Raw genomic sequence first — 21490 nt, 5'->3', positions numbered from 1 at the left:
TTATTTATTTATTTTTTTTATAGGATTTACAGTTTTTTTAATTGTTATAATTATTTTACTTCTGTCATTTTATCAAGTCACTCCTGACAAAATATAATGTTTTAATTTTTACTAATTAAACAAATTTGGTTGTTTATAAGATTTACAGTTTTTATATTGCACTAATATGTAATAAGTAAAAATGTGTCGTTTAAATGTATCAAACCAGTCCTTACAAAAATACTGTGCTTCAGTTTTCAGTAATACTGTAAATCAGCAAGCACACAGCTGTGTGATGTGCAGAAATAATACGCTCCACTTCCACTGAACACAGTGAAGAAACGTGAATGATCACCGCAACTCACACTCATGACAACACAGATTTTTAAATTTCACAACTTCAACGCAAGTGGGCATGTGACCGTATGTTTTTTTACTTGAATGACATAACCAACAAGCAGGACTGACTCGAGATGCTGTTGCAGCCAATCGCGAGCTCTCAAGCGGCGTACATGTCTTTGAACGAAGACGAGCGTTTCATTAGCCAATCAGGTTGCGCTTTTCTCAAAATGAGGCGGGACTTGAACGGAAATGGCACGCGTGATGGCCAATCACAGCCGTGAACAAGAAGCCATCTGCCAATCCGCGTTTAACATCGCCAGGATTGTGTCGTCCACGGTGCTCAGTTGAATTCCATTGCCGTCCATTAGAACAGCCGACTTGGAAAATACAATATCAAATCTGTTTTACCAGAAGCTTGCTTGCTTGTATATCATCATGGATGGCAATTTCATGGAGCAAGGATATTGAGCAAAGATCTCCGCATGTGTAACGCACGCACCTTCGACCCTGTCGTGGCTCACTGCATTGCCTGGCAAAACGGAACAATTGGTGGATAATTCTCCTCGTGACTTAAATCGAGCATATTTCATCGCTGAAATACATAGAAACTCGAATGTGGTTTCTGTCATGAGTCCGGCCGGGTGCTCCCATGTGACCAGTTTTAAAGTGGAGAACTGGAAGCAGAATCTGCGGGTCATATACCAGTGCTTTGTGTGGAGTGGCTCTGCCGAAACCAGGAAACGCAAGGTAAATAAAATACATTGGAGCCCAGTGGTGCATTGCATCGGCCCATCCTTCTCGATGCCAAGTCGCATTAGTCTCTCAGACAGAAATGGACGTGTGATTCGAAACGATAGTGTTTTATTTCACTTGATTCATTTTCTCAGAGGGATATGATTCCATGTCCATCCTTGCTTGCTAGCCTATGTGCACACAAGTGGATGGCCTGCGCAGACTCCTTATGCATTCGTAGCACAGGGCTGGATGTGGGTATAAAGATGCTATCCTGCTGCCAATGCATTAGTTGCTAAGGCAACTAGTGAGCAGTTAAGTCTAATAAGTACGGGATGTCATTTTGCCATGACGAAAGTGCTAGCCAATCTCAGTGCTGGCATCCATACATCACTTTCCCTAAGTCTTCTTTTAATGTGCTGAAGCATTTTCTGATGCAAATACTAGACTTACCAGGCCTGGAAATCATTGATTCCCCAATGCACAAACAGCGCTTTCAGTTTCACTGTTTATCACACTACAGCATCAGTCTGTGCACCAGCAGGAGGAAGAACAGGTTGTGTTCAGTGCTTAACGAAGCTTCTGCTTGAACCCAATTTTTAACACTTGCATTATGATATAACTGGTGATGCCTTAAGTGTCATATAGCCGCATTCTCTCTTTATGTATATGAGCAGCACTGACGAACACGCTCGCGCAGAATAATGCAGAGAGACGTCGATGATGGCAGAGCTCGAGGCCTGAAGGACCGTTTAATCGCCAACTATCCTCACTTAACCCACCTATTTCTAAAAACAAAGGGTTATCCTGAACGAAATGCGAGATAACTAAGCGTACAGGTCGTTTGTCTATATAGGATGAATGTAACCATTGCCTCAGCATCTGGTTCATTCAGGATTGAATGACTCATCATCACAATTGAGGTCAAGACTTCTGAATTTTAGGTAGGATTTGCCCTAATGTTTTCTTCACGCCCTTATTGTATTGTTCTTTATCATACAAGCAATTATTCAAAAAGTAATGTAACTTTTTGCATTATTAATCACAAACCATCTTTGTCGATAGAACAGCCACATAAATATTTCACGGTAAGCATTAACTTTCCACCTCAGGGGTCTCTTCCAGGACCGTAACCACCATAGACGTTGAGGGGGACACACCAAAATTCAGATTAGTGGTCTACCGTTATGGGTTTTTCAATGGTTCATTCTTTCACCCAATCCTGAAAATGTGGTTACATACTTGGGGATCCACTTGCCATTGAGCAAATGGATTGTGCGCATTGGTATCGGTGCTCTTGATGGGACTTCTTGAAACAAAATTCTCCTTGATGCTCACGGCAAACTGGAATTTAGGTTATATTACACCATATCTGACTTATTAGACACACCCGCCATTCTCATACTTTGCAGTCAACTTGCTCATTTATTTAATACCTTGTTAAAGTTCAGCTGGGTGAAATGTTTCACAGGATGGATTTATCCATCTAACATTTAAGTTGCATTTTTCATGTAGGTGCAGATCATAACCGATAGACCTTATTCACAGCAGCGCTACATTTTTTGATGGGAATGACAACGAGGCTGTGTGAGGGATAGACTTCAGAGTTGCAATGGTATGAGATTTTCATGGTACGATAACCATCTCAGAAAATATCACGGTTTCACAGTATACGGTATTCCACTTATTATTATTATTATCAGTTACAATTACTCTTAAAAGTAATTTTTGGTTGAACAAACTCTTTATTATAAGTGAAACTTGAAAAAAAGTCTCCCTTTTGAAAATAAATAAGAAAGCTAAAAGAATTATAATAATAAACCGAATTATAAACATGATAAAAGCATGTGACTATAACATGTTATATAACTAAAGCACGTTAGTTTACATGTTAGCATAACATGTTAAATTAACTACTAAATGAAAAATAACATAAGCTGTCTGAGCTTTTAAAGTAATGTCCTATGATTATTAACAATTAGCATGTATTGTAGGTGCGCAACAGCGCAGCCAGACTGCTCCTGTCTGTACCTTTAACTCTCACACACACTCACTTATGTTATTTTTTTGCAAACTGGATATACGTCCTCGAGGACAAACCCCCGTTCATTTTTGGGATATCCAGAGTAATCCCACGCTGCTGATTTTAAGTTCTTTTTCGGTGGGGGATGGAGATTGGTGATATCAGCCTCGCTTCTCTTTGACATTTTCTCCGCTGCATGTGTGTGTGTGTGTGTGGCGCATGTTGACGAGTCTGACAGGCAGACGAGGAAGAAAGGAGATATGCATACGCAGGTCAAAACATCTTTCCAAGAACATTCAGTAGACAAAAAACTACAGACAGCATTTTTACAGCTTTATACCTAACGTGCCATTGAAGAGATGTTAAGTCTATCCTTCACCTCGTTGTCATTCCCATTAAAAATCAAAGATGGCGCTACCATGAATAAGGTCTATGCACCCATTTCAGAAATGTACCAGCAGATAACATCAGGGTTCACAGGTGGGAAAGGGACCAGACTCGCCTCTCATCTCTCCTGTTGTACCCAAGAAAGGACAATAGGAATACAAGGAGCTCTGTAAACGCTGGAGAGGCATTTTGCCAGCAGTCTTGTTGGTCCCATCCCCCTGCTGCTGAACAATAGATAATATTATGGGAAGGCCTTTGGTGGATACATTTTGCACCAGTGCATAGTCTCAGCCTCAGACGGCACGCCCACAAATCAACCACAGTCTGTTTACTGACCATCTGTGATGCATCTTGCACACAAAACTGGAAACCACCTGAGAAAATAGCAAGCTCCAATCAGATTTCCAGACTACAAGCGTAGCTTTTTGGGGTCAGGGTGTGTACAGCTTTTTATCAGTCCACTGGGAAACAATATTGTGTTTGAACACAATATTTAGTTATTGTGTTGTAATTTTTCCACTCAGGATCATGGGAAGTTTAGTTCTTCACCAGGAATTCCACGATTAAAGTCCTCGTGAAGTGCCTTGACAAATGCAGTTCGATTTGGGGTTTTGACATATTTCCTATACTGAAACAGGAAGTATGGGCCAGGGCTCCAGACTGCGACTAAAATGGTCGCAAATGCGACCAAAAATAAATGATTGCGACAATTTCAAATCTAGTCACCACTGGCGACATTCGGGATGTTCTTTCATATGCGATTTCGTCAGATATCATCTTGTGAGTTATGGAATACATCTTTAGAGCGCCAGTGTGTCTCGCGCCGTTTTTCACCCTTTCTGTTCGTGATATGAGCTGGCTTCACACAACAACATACACAGCGTGAGCCATGATGTCCGATTCATGAACAAATTACTCTCTTGAACCGGTTCTTTATAATGAATCACCCGACAAGAGCTCTTTTGAACTCAGGAGCTCAGGTTAGCAGTTTGAATTTGTCACTTTCTCAGCTAATCAGCCGTAAGTGAGTTCACAACTGGGAGCGCGTACATTTCATAGTAGTAGTCCCATGTGTATTTCGGGCTTGTTTATAATTAAAAGTCCCATGTTATGTACCAAATTTTTATTTTCCTGGTTATTATTGATTGGAATTGGAGTAGCACAATAAACTGCATCTGGGATTTCATTCAATTTGCACTCTTGTAGTCTTTGTGTCTGGGCCATCTAGTAACAGTAAAGAAAGATTTTTTTAAATATATATATTTGTGATGTGAGATCCAGCTTTTGATACTTAGGACCATACACAACTATTACACAAGGTGCAAATATTCACTGATGCTCAAGAAGGCAACACTCTACTATATTCATATTATACTTTATGTAAATACCTGTTATGTAGATTCTGAAGGGCAGTACTAAATAAAAAAATTCTAATATGTATAAATTCTGAAAGGGGTGTGAAAACTTATGAGACAAAAGGGGAATGCAAATTTGTGCACAACTATACAGTGTGTGTGTGTGTGTATATATATATATATATATATATATATATATATATATATGATTAAACACCCGATTAATGAGCTATCAGCTCTCTTTTCTTCAGCTTTCTATCTTGTTTTTGAAACAAAATCTAAATTGAGCTATTCTGTGATATGGCAACTAAAACAGCCATTTGGCTCCTAAATGTTTCAGTTTAGGAGCCAATGGCTCCTTTGTCATTTGTTTTTAGTCTGGAGCCCTGTGGGTGGGATATGTCTAAAGAATTAGTATCATTTTTTTATTTTTTTTATTTCTCCCCTTTTCTCCCCAATTTGGCATACCCAATTCCCAATTCACTCTAGGTCCTCGTGGCGTAATGACTCGCCTCACTCCGGGTGGCAGAGGACGAATCTCAGTTGCCTCCGCGTCTGAGACCGTCAATCCGCACATCTTATCACGTCGCTTGTTGAGCACATTACCGTGGAGACGTAGCGCGCGTGGAGGCTCAAGCTATTCTCCGCGGCATCCACGCACAACTCGCCTGTGTAATTTACGTTGTAGAACAAAATGTCCACGTATTGTCAAGTAATGTTTACCACAGACTTTATTTTACACATGTTCAAAAACACAGGAAAATCCAGAGGGAACCCATGGTGAATTTGTTTTCGGGGTTTTGGACTACAAGCTGAACCTGTAGTCAAAATAGGCTTTAGTTTACAGCCATACACACACACACATATACACCCCTTTCCACCATGCTTCTCATGCCAGAGCCGCTTACCGGGGAAACTAGTGAAGCTTTTCTAAAAACTTGAGAACCAAACTATGATCTAACCAGCCCACAAACGCATGCCGCACATCGCTGTTTTTGCTTACAATAAGGCTGGAGCCGTGCAAGTCCAATGCAGATAAATGAGAAACAAGCGAGTAAAAGATAATATATCTATGTTTGAATCACAATTACCAAGCATAAAGAATAAAGAACACTTACTTGAGCTGTACATCCCAAGAAACCTCCAGCTGCACAAAATATATAAATAAACTCCAGCAACTTTCCACGCATCCAGCTCTCATGTTGGCACGTCCCATTCAGAAGTGATCCTCCTTATGCCCTATTCCCTTCAACGACAGTTAGCCTCCTCTTCAGGTGGCTGAAAGTTGATAATGGTCAGTAAGAACTCACTTTTTAAGCGATTCCTATTGGAAATTCTGTTTGGAACGACCCTACAGCATGGATTGTGCGCCCTTCGAAATGCCATGCGTAGGCATGATCAGCACCAGTTAGAACACACGCTGAACAGTTGTATGGGGAGGGTACGTTCTCATTCTAGAAAGCATTTGATTGGACAAGGTTTCTCAACATATATATAGACTAAAAGCAGCAAGACTATAATTTGGATTTCACAGGTTCTTTAAACATGACTTTTTAAATGAAGCTGAAATAACATGGATTAATGGCTTCAACAGAAGCATGTACCATCGCTTAATGACCTCAGAGCTCACAGTAGGTCTGTCTTTAAAGTCAACAAGTAATCATTTCCCTATGGAAAAAAAGAATGGGATTTTTACTTCTGGAACCATTTTGTTGGTTGTTTGTTAAACTTGTGATGTTTTCTATTTCAGATAAACCCATCACTAAACAGCATGTAAAAACAAAACAAACATTGGTTTACATATCAGTCAGATTTTCTCTTCATGTCTAAATTGGGGGTTCATGTCCAGTTAAGCTGCAGAATTGACAAGACTTTAATGACGAAAGTCAAATGTCTGGTTAGTGAGACTGTCTTTTATGGCAGGTAAACTCATTGATGGTTCATAACGTATTGGTTCAGATTATTTGTGTGGTTTGGCTGAGTTGGGCAGGTGACGTAGAACATTGAATAATGTCAATGGCGTAGTATTTTAAGTTGGCACAAGCAAGTAATGTTTGTAGTGTCAAATTACACAATGGATTATTGTGGAATCTTTTCTTTCCAGTCTTCTACAAGTCCTGAATCAGTAGATTAAAAGATAAGTGTCTGTTTGTGTATGGGGTTTTTATGTTGTCAGTACCCTTCTTGTCATTTGCTAAAAATATGGGACCTATAATACCATGTGATTACTGAAAAAGACACCTCGCCCATGTTCGGTCACAGTCTCATTCAGTTATATACCAGCTGTGCCGATATATTCCAATTTCCAACTCTTCATTCAGCAGTGACATCAGAACAAACCGCCCATTCAAGCAAGACAAGGTTGTGTACAGAAACCCTGCCACCTTTCTGTTATGGTTACCACAATTAAGGTAAATGCACTGAGCAGAGAGAGGGAGGAGACAAGAAAACAAACACATTGACCATGAAAGCCATGCTAATGAAGACGTGATTGGCTAATTTGTCTTTTTCAAAACACTTTCATGTGTGGCGGCAAACAGGAGAGTGAATAGATATTGGTTTCTGCTGAATACAGGTGTCTCCAAGCTCTTCTCGTCTCTGTTTCCGAATGCATTATGCATTGATCAGAACAATTCCTGCCCAGTTAGCTTTATGAATTTTCAGGTTGAACACGCTGTTTGCTGTGCTCAAATAGCAAGTGAACCTATCATTTGTTACGTATTCAGAGTAGCCTGCGGATGTTTTCATGTATTTTTGATGCATGTGCTTCACAATCTCTGGACTCATTTACACCTGGTATCAACATCCATCTCAAGTGATCCGATTACAAACGGACTAGGGTTGGCAATTGAGAAAGCAGCGCAAAAACCTACAACACGACCAGTGTTGTCCGATTCCCGAATGATTGACTTCAATGAGCCAGTTCTTTTAAATCTACAGCGCAAAACATACAGCATGGCCAGTGTAGTTCGATTCCGGAACAAGTGACTCTTATGAGTTGCTTTTGAATCTATACTGCAAACCATAAACTGTGCCCGTAACTGTCATGTAAACTAATGCTTTATTATGTGTGTTTAAAGAAAAGAAAGGAAACTGTTAATCAACATACGTAGAACGCCGAGGCCAGTTATGGTCTTAAGCCGGTATATACATGCATAATGGAAGAAGTTGAGCTACAATCATACTGGAAATATTACCAGTGTCTGTCATATCAGTCACCATGTTGATAACCTGTTACATTCATTTGAAGCATGCACACATTTGCAGCTGATCATAATTTTTTTTTTTTTTTGCTTATTCAGCCTTTGGTGGATTTGCAGTGTATATCCACCATAATATTGTTATTATTATTATTATTATTAACTATTAATTTATTATTTATTAACTTTTAGAATTTTACTATACAACAGTAATATATATTCATTCGTGCCTTTGTAACTTTAAAACCTCTTGGTTTTATTTTGGCGAAGCATTCCTGGATGCACTTTGAGTGTATGTATGTAGCCTATTTCACAGTTGTTTAATACGCTTCTTATTCAAAATCTGATGGAATGCTCCTCCGGTGCATGTTATAAGCGAAATAACTAGGGATGTCAATTTTTAGACATTTTCATAATCGACTGTCATAGAAATTAACAATCACTTTGTAAATTAATCATTAACACCGCAAAGGACTCCAAATAATATTTGCATGTAGCCTGCTATTGAAATATAATTTAAATTAATACACTTCAGAAACGCAAGTATTGAAAAAAGGAGACCAGTAGACCAACAGCGCTTGTTGCTATATTGTACTTTAACGCACTGTCACGGCGTATGCAGAAAACGTACTGTTCATTTACAGAGAAACACTCCAACACTGATTTTGGAAGGTTCTTCTTTTGTGATGTGGACAAGATGTGACATGCAGCATGCAAGCAGCCTCTAGTGGCGGATGACTGTATAAACAGCCTTATTAGCATTTGCTGGCATGATTGCTGAATGCATTTGTCTTGAAATTAATTAATCTACGATCGATAATCTTAATCTATCAAAGTATTAATGACAATTAATCGATTAATCACTAACATCCTTAAACCAAACTATCAAGTATCAACATCTGAGATGTTGTTTGTGTGTAGCGTTCTGCTCTGAGCTAAAAAAAGAAGAAAAAAGCAGGGCATCAGTGTGTGCTATTAGTCAACAGAGCAACTTGCATTCACTAAAATGTGCTGTGCACACATACTGTATATTTACTTACTAAACGCAGCCTTTTGTGATTCACAAATCTATCGTTTGTCTTCAGGAGGCTTGATAAAACATTAGTATCAAAGCCGATACCGATCCAGGTAAAGGAACGGTGCATCCCTAGTAATGACTGGATGGTATAGTTAACAATGTGTTAAATATACACATTATGAGTTTTGTTGTAATTAGTGGTAATTAATGAATTAATAAAATGCTTTTAATCTTAAAACGATTGCATCATTTGTTGACAGGCTCCTGTAGGCATTAAATCCAATAAGAATTGCATTTCTTATTTCCAAATATTTATTTCTCAAAAGTACTAAAAGAATTGTTAATGGAACCATTACAGAACCGGAATCGCTAAGAGAAATCAGAACTGGAATCATTAAATTACTTAGATTCCCATCCCTATCAGTATGCCTGACATCAAGATGCTTTGACATAGGTCATGTGAAGCATGCACAAACTAAGGTCAGTTATTACAAGTAGTTGACAAACATAACAATATGCATTCTGCTTGAAGCATCACGTTTGTGGTGAGATTAATATTCAAGTATATCTGGGAGCACGTAGGGGGCCTGGGTAGCTCAGCGAGTATTGACGCTGACTACCACCCTTGGAGTCACGAGTTCGAACCCAGGGTGTGCTGAGTGACTCCAGCCAGGTCTCCTAAGCAACCAAATTGGCCCAGTTGCTAGATAGGGTAGAGTCATATGGTAAGTTGTAAGTTATGCGTTGATCGCGGAGTTCAGCATGAGCCTCCACATGTTGTGAGACTCCGCAGTGTCATGCACAACGAGCCATGTGATAAGATGCGCAGATTGACGGTCTCAGAAGCGGAGGCAACTGAGAATTGTCCTCCACCACCCAGATTGAGGTGAGTAACCGTGCCACCACGAGGACCTACTAAAGTAGTGGGAATTGGGCATTCCAACATTGGGAGAAAAGGGGATTATTTTTTTTTTGGAAGTATACCTGGGAACAATGGGTCTGACTTTTTTGAGCTTTTACTATAATGCAGTAACACACTTATGTTGTGAAGAGACACAATTTAGACTAATTAATTTTGATGTGTCTCAGCTGACCACTTAATCATTTCACCCAAGACAGATGTTAATACTAGGTGTAAACAGGGCCTCTGAAAATAACTGACAAGAAAAGCACATAAGACCCATAAAGATGACTTTATTCTATTCCTGAAACTAATGAACATCTAATGCAGTGTTTGTTGATGTTCATAAACATGGAAATATTCGAATGGTCATAAGTCTCTAACCAAGAAAATTGGCTTCTTTGAGAAATTGTACAACCATAATCCATACAAAGTTCATCCAGATCATAGCAGTGATTAACACCAGCCTGCACTGAAACTTGTCCAATTACCAGCATGGTCTTCATTAGCTGTTAAAACATTTTTTATAGGCCGGCTGTGCAACATCTATTCTGCATTTTAAATTATATGGGCTCCCAACTCGCCATCCATGATTAATTCAACCATGGGCCATTTGTAATATTGATACATGCCTTGAGAATATGTGTGTTAAATATATACAGTTCCTTACCATCAGCCAGTCTCTCTTGAGCTTTAGCAGATATTTGTGGAGGAGGTGCAAGGTGGCCCATGGCACCTGACAGCAGGCCACGGAGGACTTTCTCAAGGCGTGGAGGATGTTTTATATCAGTAAGACAGAAGATGAAAAGGATCAGTGTGACTCAGGGAGAAAGGAATGGACTCTTGCTCTGCTACAGTTTTACTGGCTCATAATTCACAGCCCTACAAATTCTTAAACGCAGCATTTCTTACTTGAATACGATTAAGACCGTTTGATAATTTTCATCCCAAGATATTGTTCTCTTCTCTGGATTCTGTGTTTTTTTTTTACTTGTGGTGGAGGAGGTCGGCTTTATTCCATATGAATTGAAGGATCCATTCAAGGCTACCACAGACTGCAGAGTATAGAAGATGGCCTGTACATAGTACTGTTGTTCAGGTCATCTTGATGAATCTTTTTAATTGCAGAGAAAGGAAGCACTATGACATTAAGTGCAATAATGTTCCATGTGGACACACGGTGAACGTCCTCCCCATTTAAAAGTAGTCCTTCAGCAGAAAAGGACTAAGGGTAATTGACAAGCCCTCTCCACTAATTGCATTGTGGAGCGCCTCCAGCTTTTTAGGATCAGTCTTACACTCCCTCTGCGCTTGCTCACATGTCCCCCCACACACTCTCTCTCTCTCTCTCTCTCTCTCTCTCTCTCTCTCTCAGCTGATCTCATTTATTTAGCCTCTAGCAGGCTTATCACAGTCAAGACAGCTCAGAAGCATTCATATACCTCATCTGCATGAGTTTGAACTGTCATCCATCCTTTATCATCAGTGCATTCCCTCTTTCTCTTTATTTCTTTTTTGTTTTTTCTCTCATGTATCTTGCCTCCCTTGATTCTCCTCATCACCCACATGCCTCCTACTATACTTGTGATCTTGGAAACGTAGCAGCAAGCCAATGATTGGATGTTTAGTTGCTGCAGAAACTGCGAGAACCAATATGATTGGCAGTGTGAAAGCTTAATTTATAGACCTGATGAAGCCTGCGTACCGTGGTTATTGACCCTTGATGTCAAGTATCTGATGTCCACCATCCCTCTAGGTTTGTTCTGAATGAATAAGAGAGATTGGGATTGCGGTCCCCTCTTGATGCTTTGATTGGGTATGTGATGAATGTCAATTACAAAAATACTGCCAAGATTGTTAATTTCTTGGCATGGATGTCTCCAGGCCAGAACTTATGGCTTCCAAACTACCTGGATTTGGGCCTTTCCTTTTTGATTGGACAGCCAAAATCGTGTGTTTGTTTGTTCATCAAGGTCTGGGCATATGTTGTCTGACAATGGCACTTTAGTACCTTAGTACTTGAAAATAACAGCAATGATCGTATCATGAAAACCCATTTTTTTTTTTTTTTTTTACATTTCACACCAATCAATGCCTATTAACAACTATACACATGCAGACGTTCCAAAATAGGCCTCCTTTAGCTTTCAATCCAGGGCAGCGGTCAACACTGAGGATTAGAAGGCGTTCACACAGGATCCATTCTAGCGATTTAAAAATGGCAAGATGTAGAAAATCTAAGTGGAATAGTCTCTGTTCCATTCAGTTGGTCTATTTTTAACTTGACACAACACTCATGGCACTGCAAAAACGGTGAGATGTGCTACTAGGGATGAAAATTGTAAGGAATTTAATGGTTCAGGTTTTCATTCCGATTCCTCATAGTTATTTAGTTTCCTTAACCAGTTCTTGGTTTCCAATCTTAGCTGCAAGAACCAAAGACAACCATATATACCAACAATTAAAAAAAAAAATACTAACAGAACTTTCTCCATCTCACCCTCCTTATTCGAGTATGAAATGAACATTCATAGTTTGGTTGGGATGACAGTGCTTCTTTGTTGCTGGTCATGATGGATTGGTTCAATGAGAGAGATTAGCGGCTGGGCTCTCCCTCTCTTTTGATGCCTGTTTTATTGAGTCAGCATCAGTGTCTCGCTTCCGCAGCATGCCGGCGTGGCTAACAGAGGAGCCCTTCTCTGGGGCCTGGTCAGAGGCTGATGTCATCTGCCCCACAGTCACACATTCAGTGAACTAATTTTTAGAAAAGATGGAGGCCTAGTTCTTTTCTGTGCCCTTTTGGAATGCACAAGTTTGGTTGTTTGAGCAGTGATTGGATGATTTAATGGGGCAATGGGGAAAATGGTTGCATAATCCATTGGGCAGAAACTGTCTTTGTAGAAGAGGGTCTCTCTGCAAAGTTTCAATGAATAAGCTTTCATTTGGTGCATCATTGCTCTCTTGTTTTCTGTTACAAATTTCAGCAAACAACAAAAATAGACTGTGTGTGTGTGTGTGTGTGTGTGTGTGTGTGTGTGGTATGTGAAACCCACAGTGGGTCTTGAAGAAGGAAACTGATCCGTCTCCCCTTGTTTATCAGCCCCCCTGTCTTCGACGAGGTCTGGATCGATGCATCATCTAATAGAACATTAACACAACATAAGAGACAAAGGAAGACTGCTGAAATGATAGAGCTGCCTTCTGTGCAGTAGGAAAGAGCGGGACTGTAGGGTGGGAGAGAGAGGAAATGGAGGTGGGAGAGTTGAAGATGTTGGAGAATGAAGGAAGGGGTGTGTGTAGATGCAAAGTGACCATGAGAAATTATGGTTGTAGAACTTGATCATATGGTATAGAGAGTCAGGAAGTACTAGAGTACGGCATATTTCACAGAATGGATGCACGAATATGACAACAATCATAATTGTTGATTATTTCCCTTGATATTATAATCACGATTATAGAGCACAACAGTCTGGTTCTGGAAGTAAAATCCCATTCATTTATCCCATAGACAAACTGATTTTCAACAATAACTTATAAACCTTTAAAGACAGACCTACCTTGAGCTACGAGGTTGTTCATCGATGGTATATGCTTCCGTTGAAGCCATTTGTCTGCGTTATTTCAACTTCATTGTTTAAAAATCATGTTTGATAGCGGAATTCGTGGTTAACAACTACATTACCCATGATACAGCAGAGAAAGATCCACCAATCAGAGAACCGTGGCCAATGAAACACGCAAAACGTGCCTAAGAGCGACTGCACACTACCATGACGCACTGTGAATGATGTAATCGAGTCGGTCCTTCACCCTTAAACTGTTTTATATATTTGTACATATCTGAATATTTCGCAATAAACATAAAATATATTGTCTCTATACTTATCATTAACCTAAAATCAATAGTTTTATATATTCCTTTTGTTTTTAATCAATGACATCATTTGCAATGCTTCATGGGATTGTAGTCCATGCCCTCATGAAAGACGGTGAGTACACAACCATGTACATTTGTCTTTATGTCCGATTTCAAAAAAGTATCAAATACTTTTTTGCCTCAGCTGGTTGGTTTGGTTCATGGCTTACAACTCTTTTACGAAGTCTATGGAAGAACCCAGATGGCTGAAAAAGTGGATGGGCACTGTTGCGCTCTTTTAGAGATGATGTACAGTAGAAGTTACATTTAAATACAGAGCTGAAACATAAAGCAAGCATCTGGGCATCAGACTGTTTAAAACTTGTGTATTTGGATCGGTAGTCATTACCGACAGGACTATAGACCAGTGGTTTCCAAACAGGGTGCTGCGGAATCTATGCTCGGTTCAATATTTTAATACTTACCAACGTTTAAAGTACTGGCAGTACCGAGCGCTCGTATCTTGTGATGAATGCAGCTGCATCCGTGAACAGTCAAATGCGATTCTTGGTCAAAATGCCCCCTTGAAGAGATATTAAAGGTAACACAACCGTTAATGTATTTTGAGAGTGTAAGCAGGTGGGATAAAATCGGCATCGTTTTGACTTGATATTAATGTAAACACAACCGTTAATGTATTACATGAGTGAAAGCAGACAGAACAAAAATCTTATATCTCAAAATAACTGATCTGTGTGATGTGTAAATCCAGCATGATAGACCTTAATTTTAATCATATAATAATATCGACAAGACAGAGAAAACCACTTGCTGTCCTTGGCTGAATAACTTCAGTAGCTGAAAGCCTAATGAATTTCTATGGCAGGTCTTCTTCTCAGTAAAAGCTCTGACTGCATTAAATCCATTTTAATGTATGCTAGTAATCAGAGTAAAGATTGTCAATAATTTAAGAAGTTTTATTTTGCATTAGATTACTTTTTTTTTTTTTTAAGGTTTTTTTAATGTATAATTGCTGCCGTTACTGAAAAACCTAAAGCACTTTTTACTCTGTTCTTTATTTTATTACTAGCTCTTGAATAATACTTTAAACGCTTGAAGCAATGTTTACTTTAGAAGCTAATTAAAAAAAAAAATGTGTTAAGTGTGTTTTCAATAGCACATTTTCTTTATTTTTCAGTGGTTGGGGTACTGTGGGGAAAAAAAAATATTATAAAGGGGTGCCGTAGTTTAAAAAAGTTTACGAACCACTGCTATAGTCAAATTAAGAATCTCTGATTCGCCGTTGCTGTTTCATTGCTCAACAGACATGTCTGGGATTGGTTAGAATACTTAACTGCTGCAAAAAGACGTAAACAAAAACCTTTGACGCAACAAAAGTTGACTTAGATGTAATGCTGTAATAGTCAGTTTGCACAATTATTTAATTGCGGCAGACAAAATCATAACCTCAATTACTTGAAAAAAATGGAACCAAAGATAAATGTTCCATTGTAATTGTTCCTCCAACAATAAAATGTATGAAGTGAAATTACAATGTAATGTTCAAGTAGGTATGTCAGAAGAGGTGTTACCAAGTCAAAACCAACATAAAAAAAGAGAGAAAAAAAGAAAAAGAGTCTTTCAACAGTATAGGTAGTACTGAGCACCGACTACATTGCTACTCATGTGCTGTCTGATTGACAGACTGCTGCTTTTAAATGCTCACATGCTTATTTGAGTGCATGCCGTTACCTCTTTTCCACCAAAATTGTGCTGATTTTTATCCTGGGGAAACTCAGAACCGATCGCAGAAGAATGCTTGTCATCTGAGATTTTAATGTAAATGCAGATATTGAATCTGTGATATTAATGTAAACACAGCTGTTAATGAATTACCAGTGTAAACAGACGGGATTAAATCTGCACTGTCTTGACAAGATATTAAAGCAAACACAGCAGTTAATGTATAAGCAGACGGGACAAATTCTTCAAAATGTTAGATTTGTGTGATGTCAATGTATATAAGCTGCATGCTGTCTGTTATAGGCATTCATGCATTCTTACTACATCAAATCAGTATTAATGTAGATGTAATAATCACACAGTAAAGAGTGTCAAATATTTAAGTACTTTCATTTGCATTAAATTACCTTTTTTTATATTTTTATAATATAATTTTTTTAAAGTTTAATTGCTACTGTTGCTAAAAAATGTAAAGCACTGTTTACTCTGTTCTCTATTTAATTACTGACTCTTGAATAATTCCTTTACAAGCTTGAAGCAAGTTTTACAAGAGAAACACTGAAGCCTTCGTTTTAATTTTAAATTGTTAATATTTATAAAAAGTTTGTAAAATAATAGTTTTATTGCATATTTGCTTACAAGTGCAATACCAATTTAACATAGAACTGTTAATGAAGCTTTTTTCTGCTCGTTTTGCTTTTTACTTGACATGTGAGAAACAGGTTAAATCGGTTTTTTTTTTGTATTTGTTTTTTTTTTTTTGCAATAATCACAAGGTGCTGTTTGGTTTATAATGTATTCGTTGCACCCCCTTGTGGATTTAGGACATTTTTAATTTATATATTTGATTTACAACTTTGTTGCATTTTTGCATAGATTGAAGCAGAGAACATTTTGTCAGAACCTCTAGTAAATTATGTTACTTTGTTTAATACCCTTATGTCCAGGCTTTGTAAATCACTGAAATGAACATTTTCTTCAGAATCATGAGAGAATCGTGATCTTTATTCTAAGCAAAAAAATTGCGATTCTCAATTTATCCAGAATCGTGCATCTTTAGTAGATAGCAGTTTCTTCTGATTTCTGTTTAGTCATCAAATTTTAGTAATTTATTTGCACATGAAGAAATAGTTAATATATTAGGAAGAAGGAAATAACAGTACACACAGTAGTCCAGCAACCATGGATGGCATGTACACGTTAGCAATTGCCTGGCAGTTTAAACATCCTGGATCGCCTGCTTGGATTGTCACGGATTGACCATCATGATTTGAAGAAATTTTGATCCTGATCCTGAAGTTTTGATTCTGGCTGATAGAATACACGCTTAAGAGGAGGATATTAGGTGAGTGCTTGACAGGAAGAAAACGATGAATTTTCATGAGGTTCGTGAATTACATCTTTTTAAAAGAGATTGTAACAGGGTACTTTCCGGGGGGATTGGGGGCGTGCCCTTCCGGCCCCGCCTGCCGGCAGGTCTTCCCCACCTTCTCAGACCTGAGAGGGAGACAAGGGGAGAAAAAAAAAAAGAGAGGGAAAGGCCAATACGGAGCGACAGCGGGAGAGAGAGAGAGGAGAGAGAGACAAAAAAAAAAACGTACTCGCCGGTTCTCTGATATGCCGTAGCCTGGTCCTCGGTCACTCCTCCACCCTCTAGTGGATGACAGCGCTCCTCCCCGGGTTGATCAGAGGCAGTCCTCCGGCCCCTGACGGACAGAATGCCCCACCGCGTTTTGGTGGATGGTAGGGGTCTCCTCCGCCCCTGGTAGTGGTTCTCCAGCTCCAGGCGGTCGGCAGTGAGCCCCTCCCCGCTCACGGAAGGTGGTCTTCTCTTTGACCCCGCCGTGTTTCAGCGGTCGGTAAGGAGCCCCTCCTCCCCTTGCAGTTGGTGGTCATTCCTCCGCTTTCAGGCGGCCAGGCTCCTCCGTGCCACGGCGGATGGCTGCGGCTGCTCCTTTGGGGTGAATGGTAGTGGCGAGGACTCTACTACAGCACATCCCTCCTCCTTCCTGGGTTTCGGCACCAATGTAACAGGGTAAAAGGGAAAGGAGGCGAGAACCGGATGAAGCATCAAAGTAATATTTAATTAAACAAAAACACACAAACATAAACACATATAGGGCAGCTGCCTGTAGCTCTCTCTCTCCCGAACTGCAGCCTCCGGCGGCCTTTATCCCTCTCGTCGGCTTGATAAGCCTGATTAGGGGCCAGGCGTGCGTCATCACGGCCCGGCCCCGCCCTCCTCCTTGCCACAGAGATATCTGCATATTTGCAGACAGTATATAATAGAAGTTTTATTGATATTTGCCTTTTATCAATAGAAAAGAAAGTTAAGAGTAACAGGGGACTGTTGAGGAGAGAGAGGGAGAATGAAACAGGCGAGCACTTTAACATTATGAGCTCATACGCATCTGTCGCAGCTCTGATATGCCATTTGAATGAGACTGTGTTGCACACTGGTCTATTATAGTAGTAACACAATGGCACGTAACAACAAAACTAACCATGACTGGTCGTTTACATGTCTCGGTCGCTTCACATGCAAGCAGGCGTTTCTCAGCGCCCTCAAGAAACAAATCAGCCAAAGGTGAAAATTTATTTTTATATTGATTTATAAGCCTCTGCGATATTTCGGTCGACCACTAGTGTTCAATAGTATTTTACTTTTGGTGTGGTATCGAAATTGTTATTGAGAATCATGAAATTTAACTGGTGTTGGTACCGACTTTTGAAATTTTGCCTTAAAATGCTACACTTAGTTTTATGCAATATGTAACTCTGTTCTCTCTATGCACCAAGGAGTCCTTGGCCTGTAAAAGGTTGAAAACCCTGCTCTAATCTGACTGGACAAGTTGTGTTCCAACAGTACTGATATTTGGAGTAGCTGCACTGGGAGACTTAATTGGCTCTGCTTGTCCATGTTTGCAGCATTCAGAGGTTCCAGTGTGTACGTTGCATGATGGCACGCAACAGTTGCACTTGCTTCAGCTTCCTTTTGGAACTGTTTTCGTTGGCAGAGAAAAAATGGACAATATCTGGCCATATCCTGTCTTAAATGTAAGTTACTATATATATGAACTCGTTTATTGAACAAAATAGAATATCAGCACTAGAGCCTGACCGATATGGGATGTTTGAGACTGATACCGATTTTAGAGAGGGAAATTTCACCGATTACCGATATGGTGGCCGATATATTAAATTTTTGAGCTGGAAAGAAAACAGACTTTTCTATGTGGATTTTTCACCGATTTTGCACCAATATAACTATGCAAATGTACTCAGAAGGCTGCTTTCTTAAATATTTTTATCAAAGAATATTTGACATTATTATTATACATTGTCAACAAATTCTAGAAATGAACACTGAGAAAATAAAGAATAAATAAAAATACAATAAATAGCTTAATAAACATCAGTACTGTATGTTTAGTATGTCAAATGCTGACCGTTTAAATAAAGAATAAATAAGATAAATAGCTAAATAAACATCAGTACTGTATGTTTAGTATCAGTCAAATGCTGACTATTAAAAGAAAGAATAAATAAAAATAAAATAAATAGCTAAATAAACATCTGTACTTTTTAGTATCTGTCAAATGCTGACTATATTAATACTGCCGATTCAACAGATAAACAGCGGCAGCGGTGTTACACCGTATTCTGCTATAAAAGTTATGGGGAAACTTTCAACAGTGGAAAACCAGAATTTAAAATATTACATTTTATAAATGACACGACTGGAATTGTTCGGTTGAAGGGGGTACCAAACTGTAAATCCTAAACAAAACAGTTTGCTGAATACATGTTTACACATTAGCTTCCACTCAGCTGACAAGCAATGAAAGTAGCTATGTGATTAGCTGGTTAGCTATAAGCTCATTGTCACGGAGAGTAAAAGACGGACGTTGTTTATTTTACTTTCCAGCATTGCATCTCACCAACTAGGTAATAACATAGCGTGAAATCAGTACTCAACAGACACAATCCACCACCACACCGTTGTCTGCCGAGCTGCGAAAAGATGTTCTGATGTTTACCTTTCAATCTGCTACATTACTGACTGCACTGACAAAGTATAGCTGGCTAACAGAAAACAGACATGAGTGACATGGTTGTCAGGGACAAGGTTAACATTATATTAGTAATATTGAAAAGGGAAAATGATGGGGTCATTGTTTATTAAGTTTCCAGTATGTATTTAACAAACTAGTTAGCAACTTACTGTGATGACACCGCTGAACTCTGCCCTGTCTGCAGAGCCACCTTCAGCTCAGAGTCAGCTCTGTAAACAATGTAGTTGGAGCGCCCTCTGCTGGACAAACTACGCTATGACACCAATTCTAAAGCATTGTTTTCTGCATTATATGTTCTGAAAAAAGTTTTCATATTGGTGCATATCGGTAAAATAAACGCTGGTACCGATATATTGGTGAAAGGCTAATATCGGCCAATATATATATCGGTCGGGCACTAATCAGCACAGCTGTGATTACCTTCAGCACTCTTGCTTGAGTGATATTGCTCAAGCACCTGACCTCATTAAATTGCATATTTAATTCAGCTAGTGGTGTTTAATGATCATCTTGTAAATAAAATTTATTTTTATTTTATTTATGCCATTTAGTGAAAAAAAGTTAACTTTAGGCTTTCTGATCAAATAATGAGTCAAAAAGTAAATGTTAGATAGTGTGACTGATTATACTCCTGGTTTATTCATTACAATAGAAAAGGAAGGCAAGCACATTTAATTGTGGAATATTACAGTATTTCATGCATTAGACTCTGCTTTAGACATAGCACATTTGGCAAATGTAGGAGGTCAAGTTGTTCAACCGAATATTCTATGTATACAGAAAATACAGGAAATTCGGCATACTGCTGAAATATTATGAGTAGTACCATAGTATTGCTATTCCGAACGCTGCTGTCTTTTGTATGGACAGTTTGGGCGTGGCAAAGCTGTTCAGCTCATAGGATGGATCAGGGTCGAGATATTCAGCTAGAATGAACTAGAAGTGGAGTGTTACATTATCATTCCATATCATTAAATTATCAGGAACATTCAAGATCATATTGCTAAAATTCTTAATAACATTAGCTTTTATTGCGCTTTCCAAAATCTGTAATAGCCCTGTCTTGCTCTAGTGCAGTGGTTCCCAACCCTGTTCCTGGAGGCCCCCCAACACTACACATTTTGGATCTCCCATTCCTTACACACCTGATTCAACTCATCAGCTCGTTATTGGAGACTCCAAGACCTGAATTGGTTGTGTCAGTAAAGGGAGATATACAAAATATGCAGTATTGGGGAGCCTCCAGGAAAAGGGTTGGGAACCACTGCTCTAGTGAGGTCCTATAAAGATGTTTTGGAGCGCTGTTTTGTGTGCTTGTTTACTCATGTGCATCTTTACACTGTATCATGTTTGCCAAGTTCACCTTACCTCAGGCCTTTCTACCTCAGTGTCTCGGATTCAATTACTCTGATGAAAGACAGAAGAAAAAAAGCCCTTCCTTTTTTCTCTATCCACATCTGTAGGGTCATCTAGTTAATTTGCTGCATCTTTTCTGTCTTATTTCTGTAAAAGGATGGATAAACAGAAAACTTTTGAGGTGCCTTTGGTTGATGATTGCAGATTAGCATTAACCCACACCCAGCACTGCCAACTCTTATCCGTTCTCTTTTTGTAATGGCTTCTCTCTCTCTCTTTTTATTTATTTATTTTTTATTTTTCTCCCAATTTGGAATGGCCAATTCCCAATGTGCTTTTAAGTCCTCGTGGTCACATAGTGATTCGCCTCAGTCCGGGTGGTGGAGGACGAATCCCAGTTGCCTCCGTGTCTGAGATCGTCAACCTGCGCATCTTATCACGTGGCTTGTTGAGCGCGTTGCCACGGAGACATAGCGCGTGTGGAGGTTTCATGCCACCCACCGCGGCATCCACACTCAA

The 21490-nt window shown here is 39.2% G+C and overlaps 1 protein-coding gene across 3 annotated transcripts in view; it reads left to right on the top strand.

The window, feature by feature from the left end:
- The first annotated feature begins 636 nt into the window (after positions 1 to 636).
- Positions 637 to 21490, top strand: part of LOC127423165 (ubiquitin carboxyl-terminal hydrolase 22) — a 53751-nt gene continuing 32897 nt past the window's right edge. For all 3 annotated transcript variants that reach the window (XM_051667285.1, XM_051667286.1, XM_051667287.1), the window contains exon 1: positions 637 to 1068. In XM_051667285.1, coding sequence (XP_051523245.1) covers positions 949 to 1068 — 120 coding nt within the window. In that variant the 5' untranslated portion in view covers positions 637 to 948. The remainder of the gene's footprint in view (positions 1069 to 21490) is intronic.

The sequence above is a fragment of the Myxocyprinus asiaticus genome, chromosome 32 (assembly GCF_019703515.2).
Source record: "Myxocyprinus asiaticus isolate MX2 ecotype Aquarium Trade chromosome 32, UBuf_Myxa_2, whole genome shotgun sequence".
NCBI lineage: Eukaryota > Metazoa > Chordata > Actinopteri > Cypriniformes > Catostomidae > Myxocyprinus > Myxocyprinus asiaticus.
Note: the sequence above shows the minus strand (reverse complement) of the source record. Positions and strands in the feature narration are given on the sequence as shown.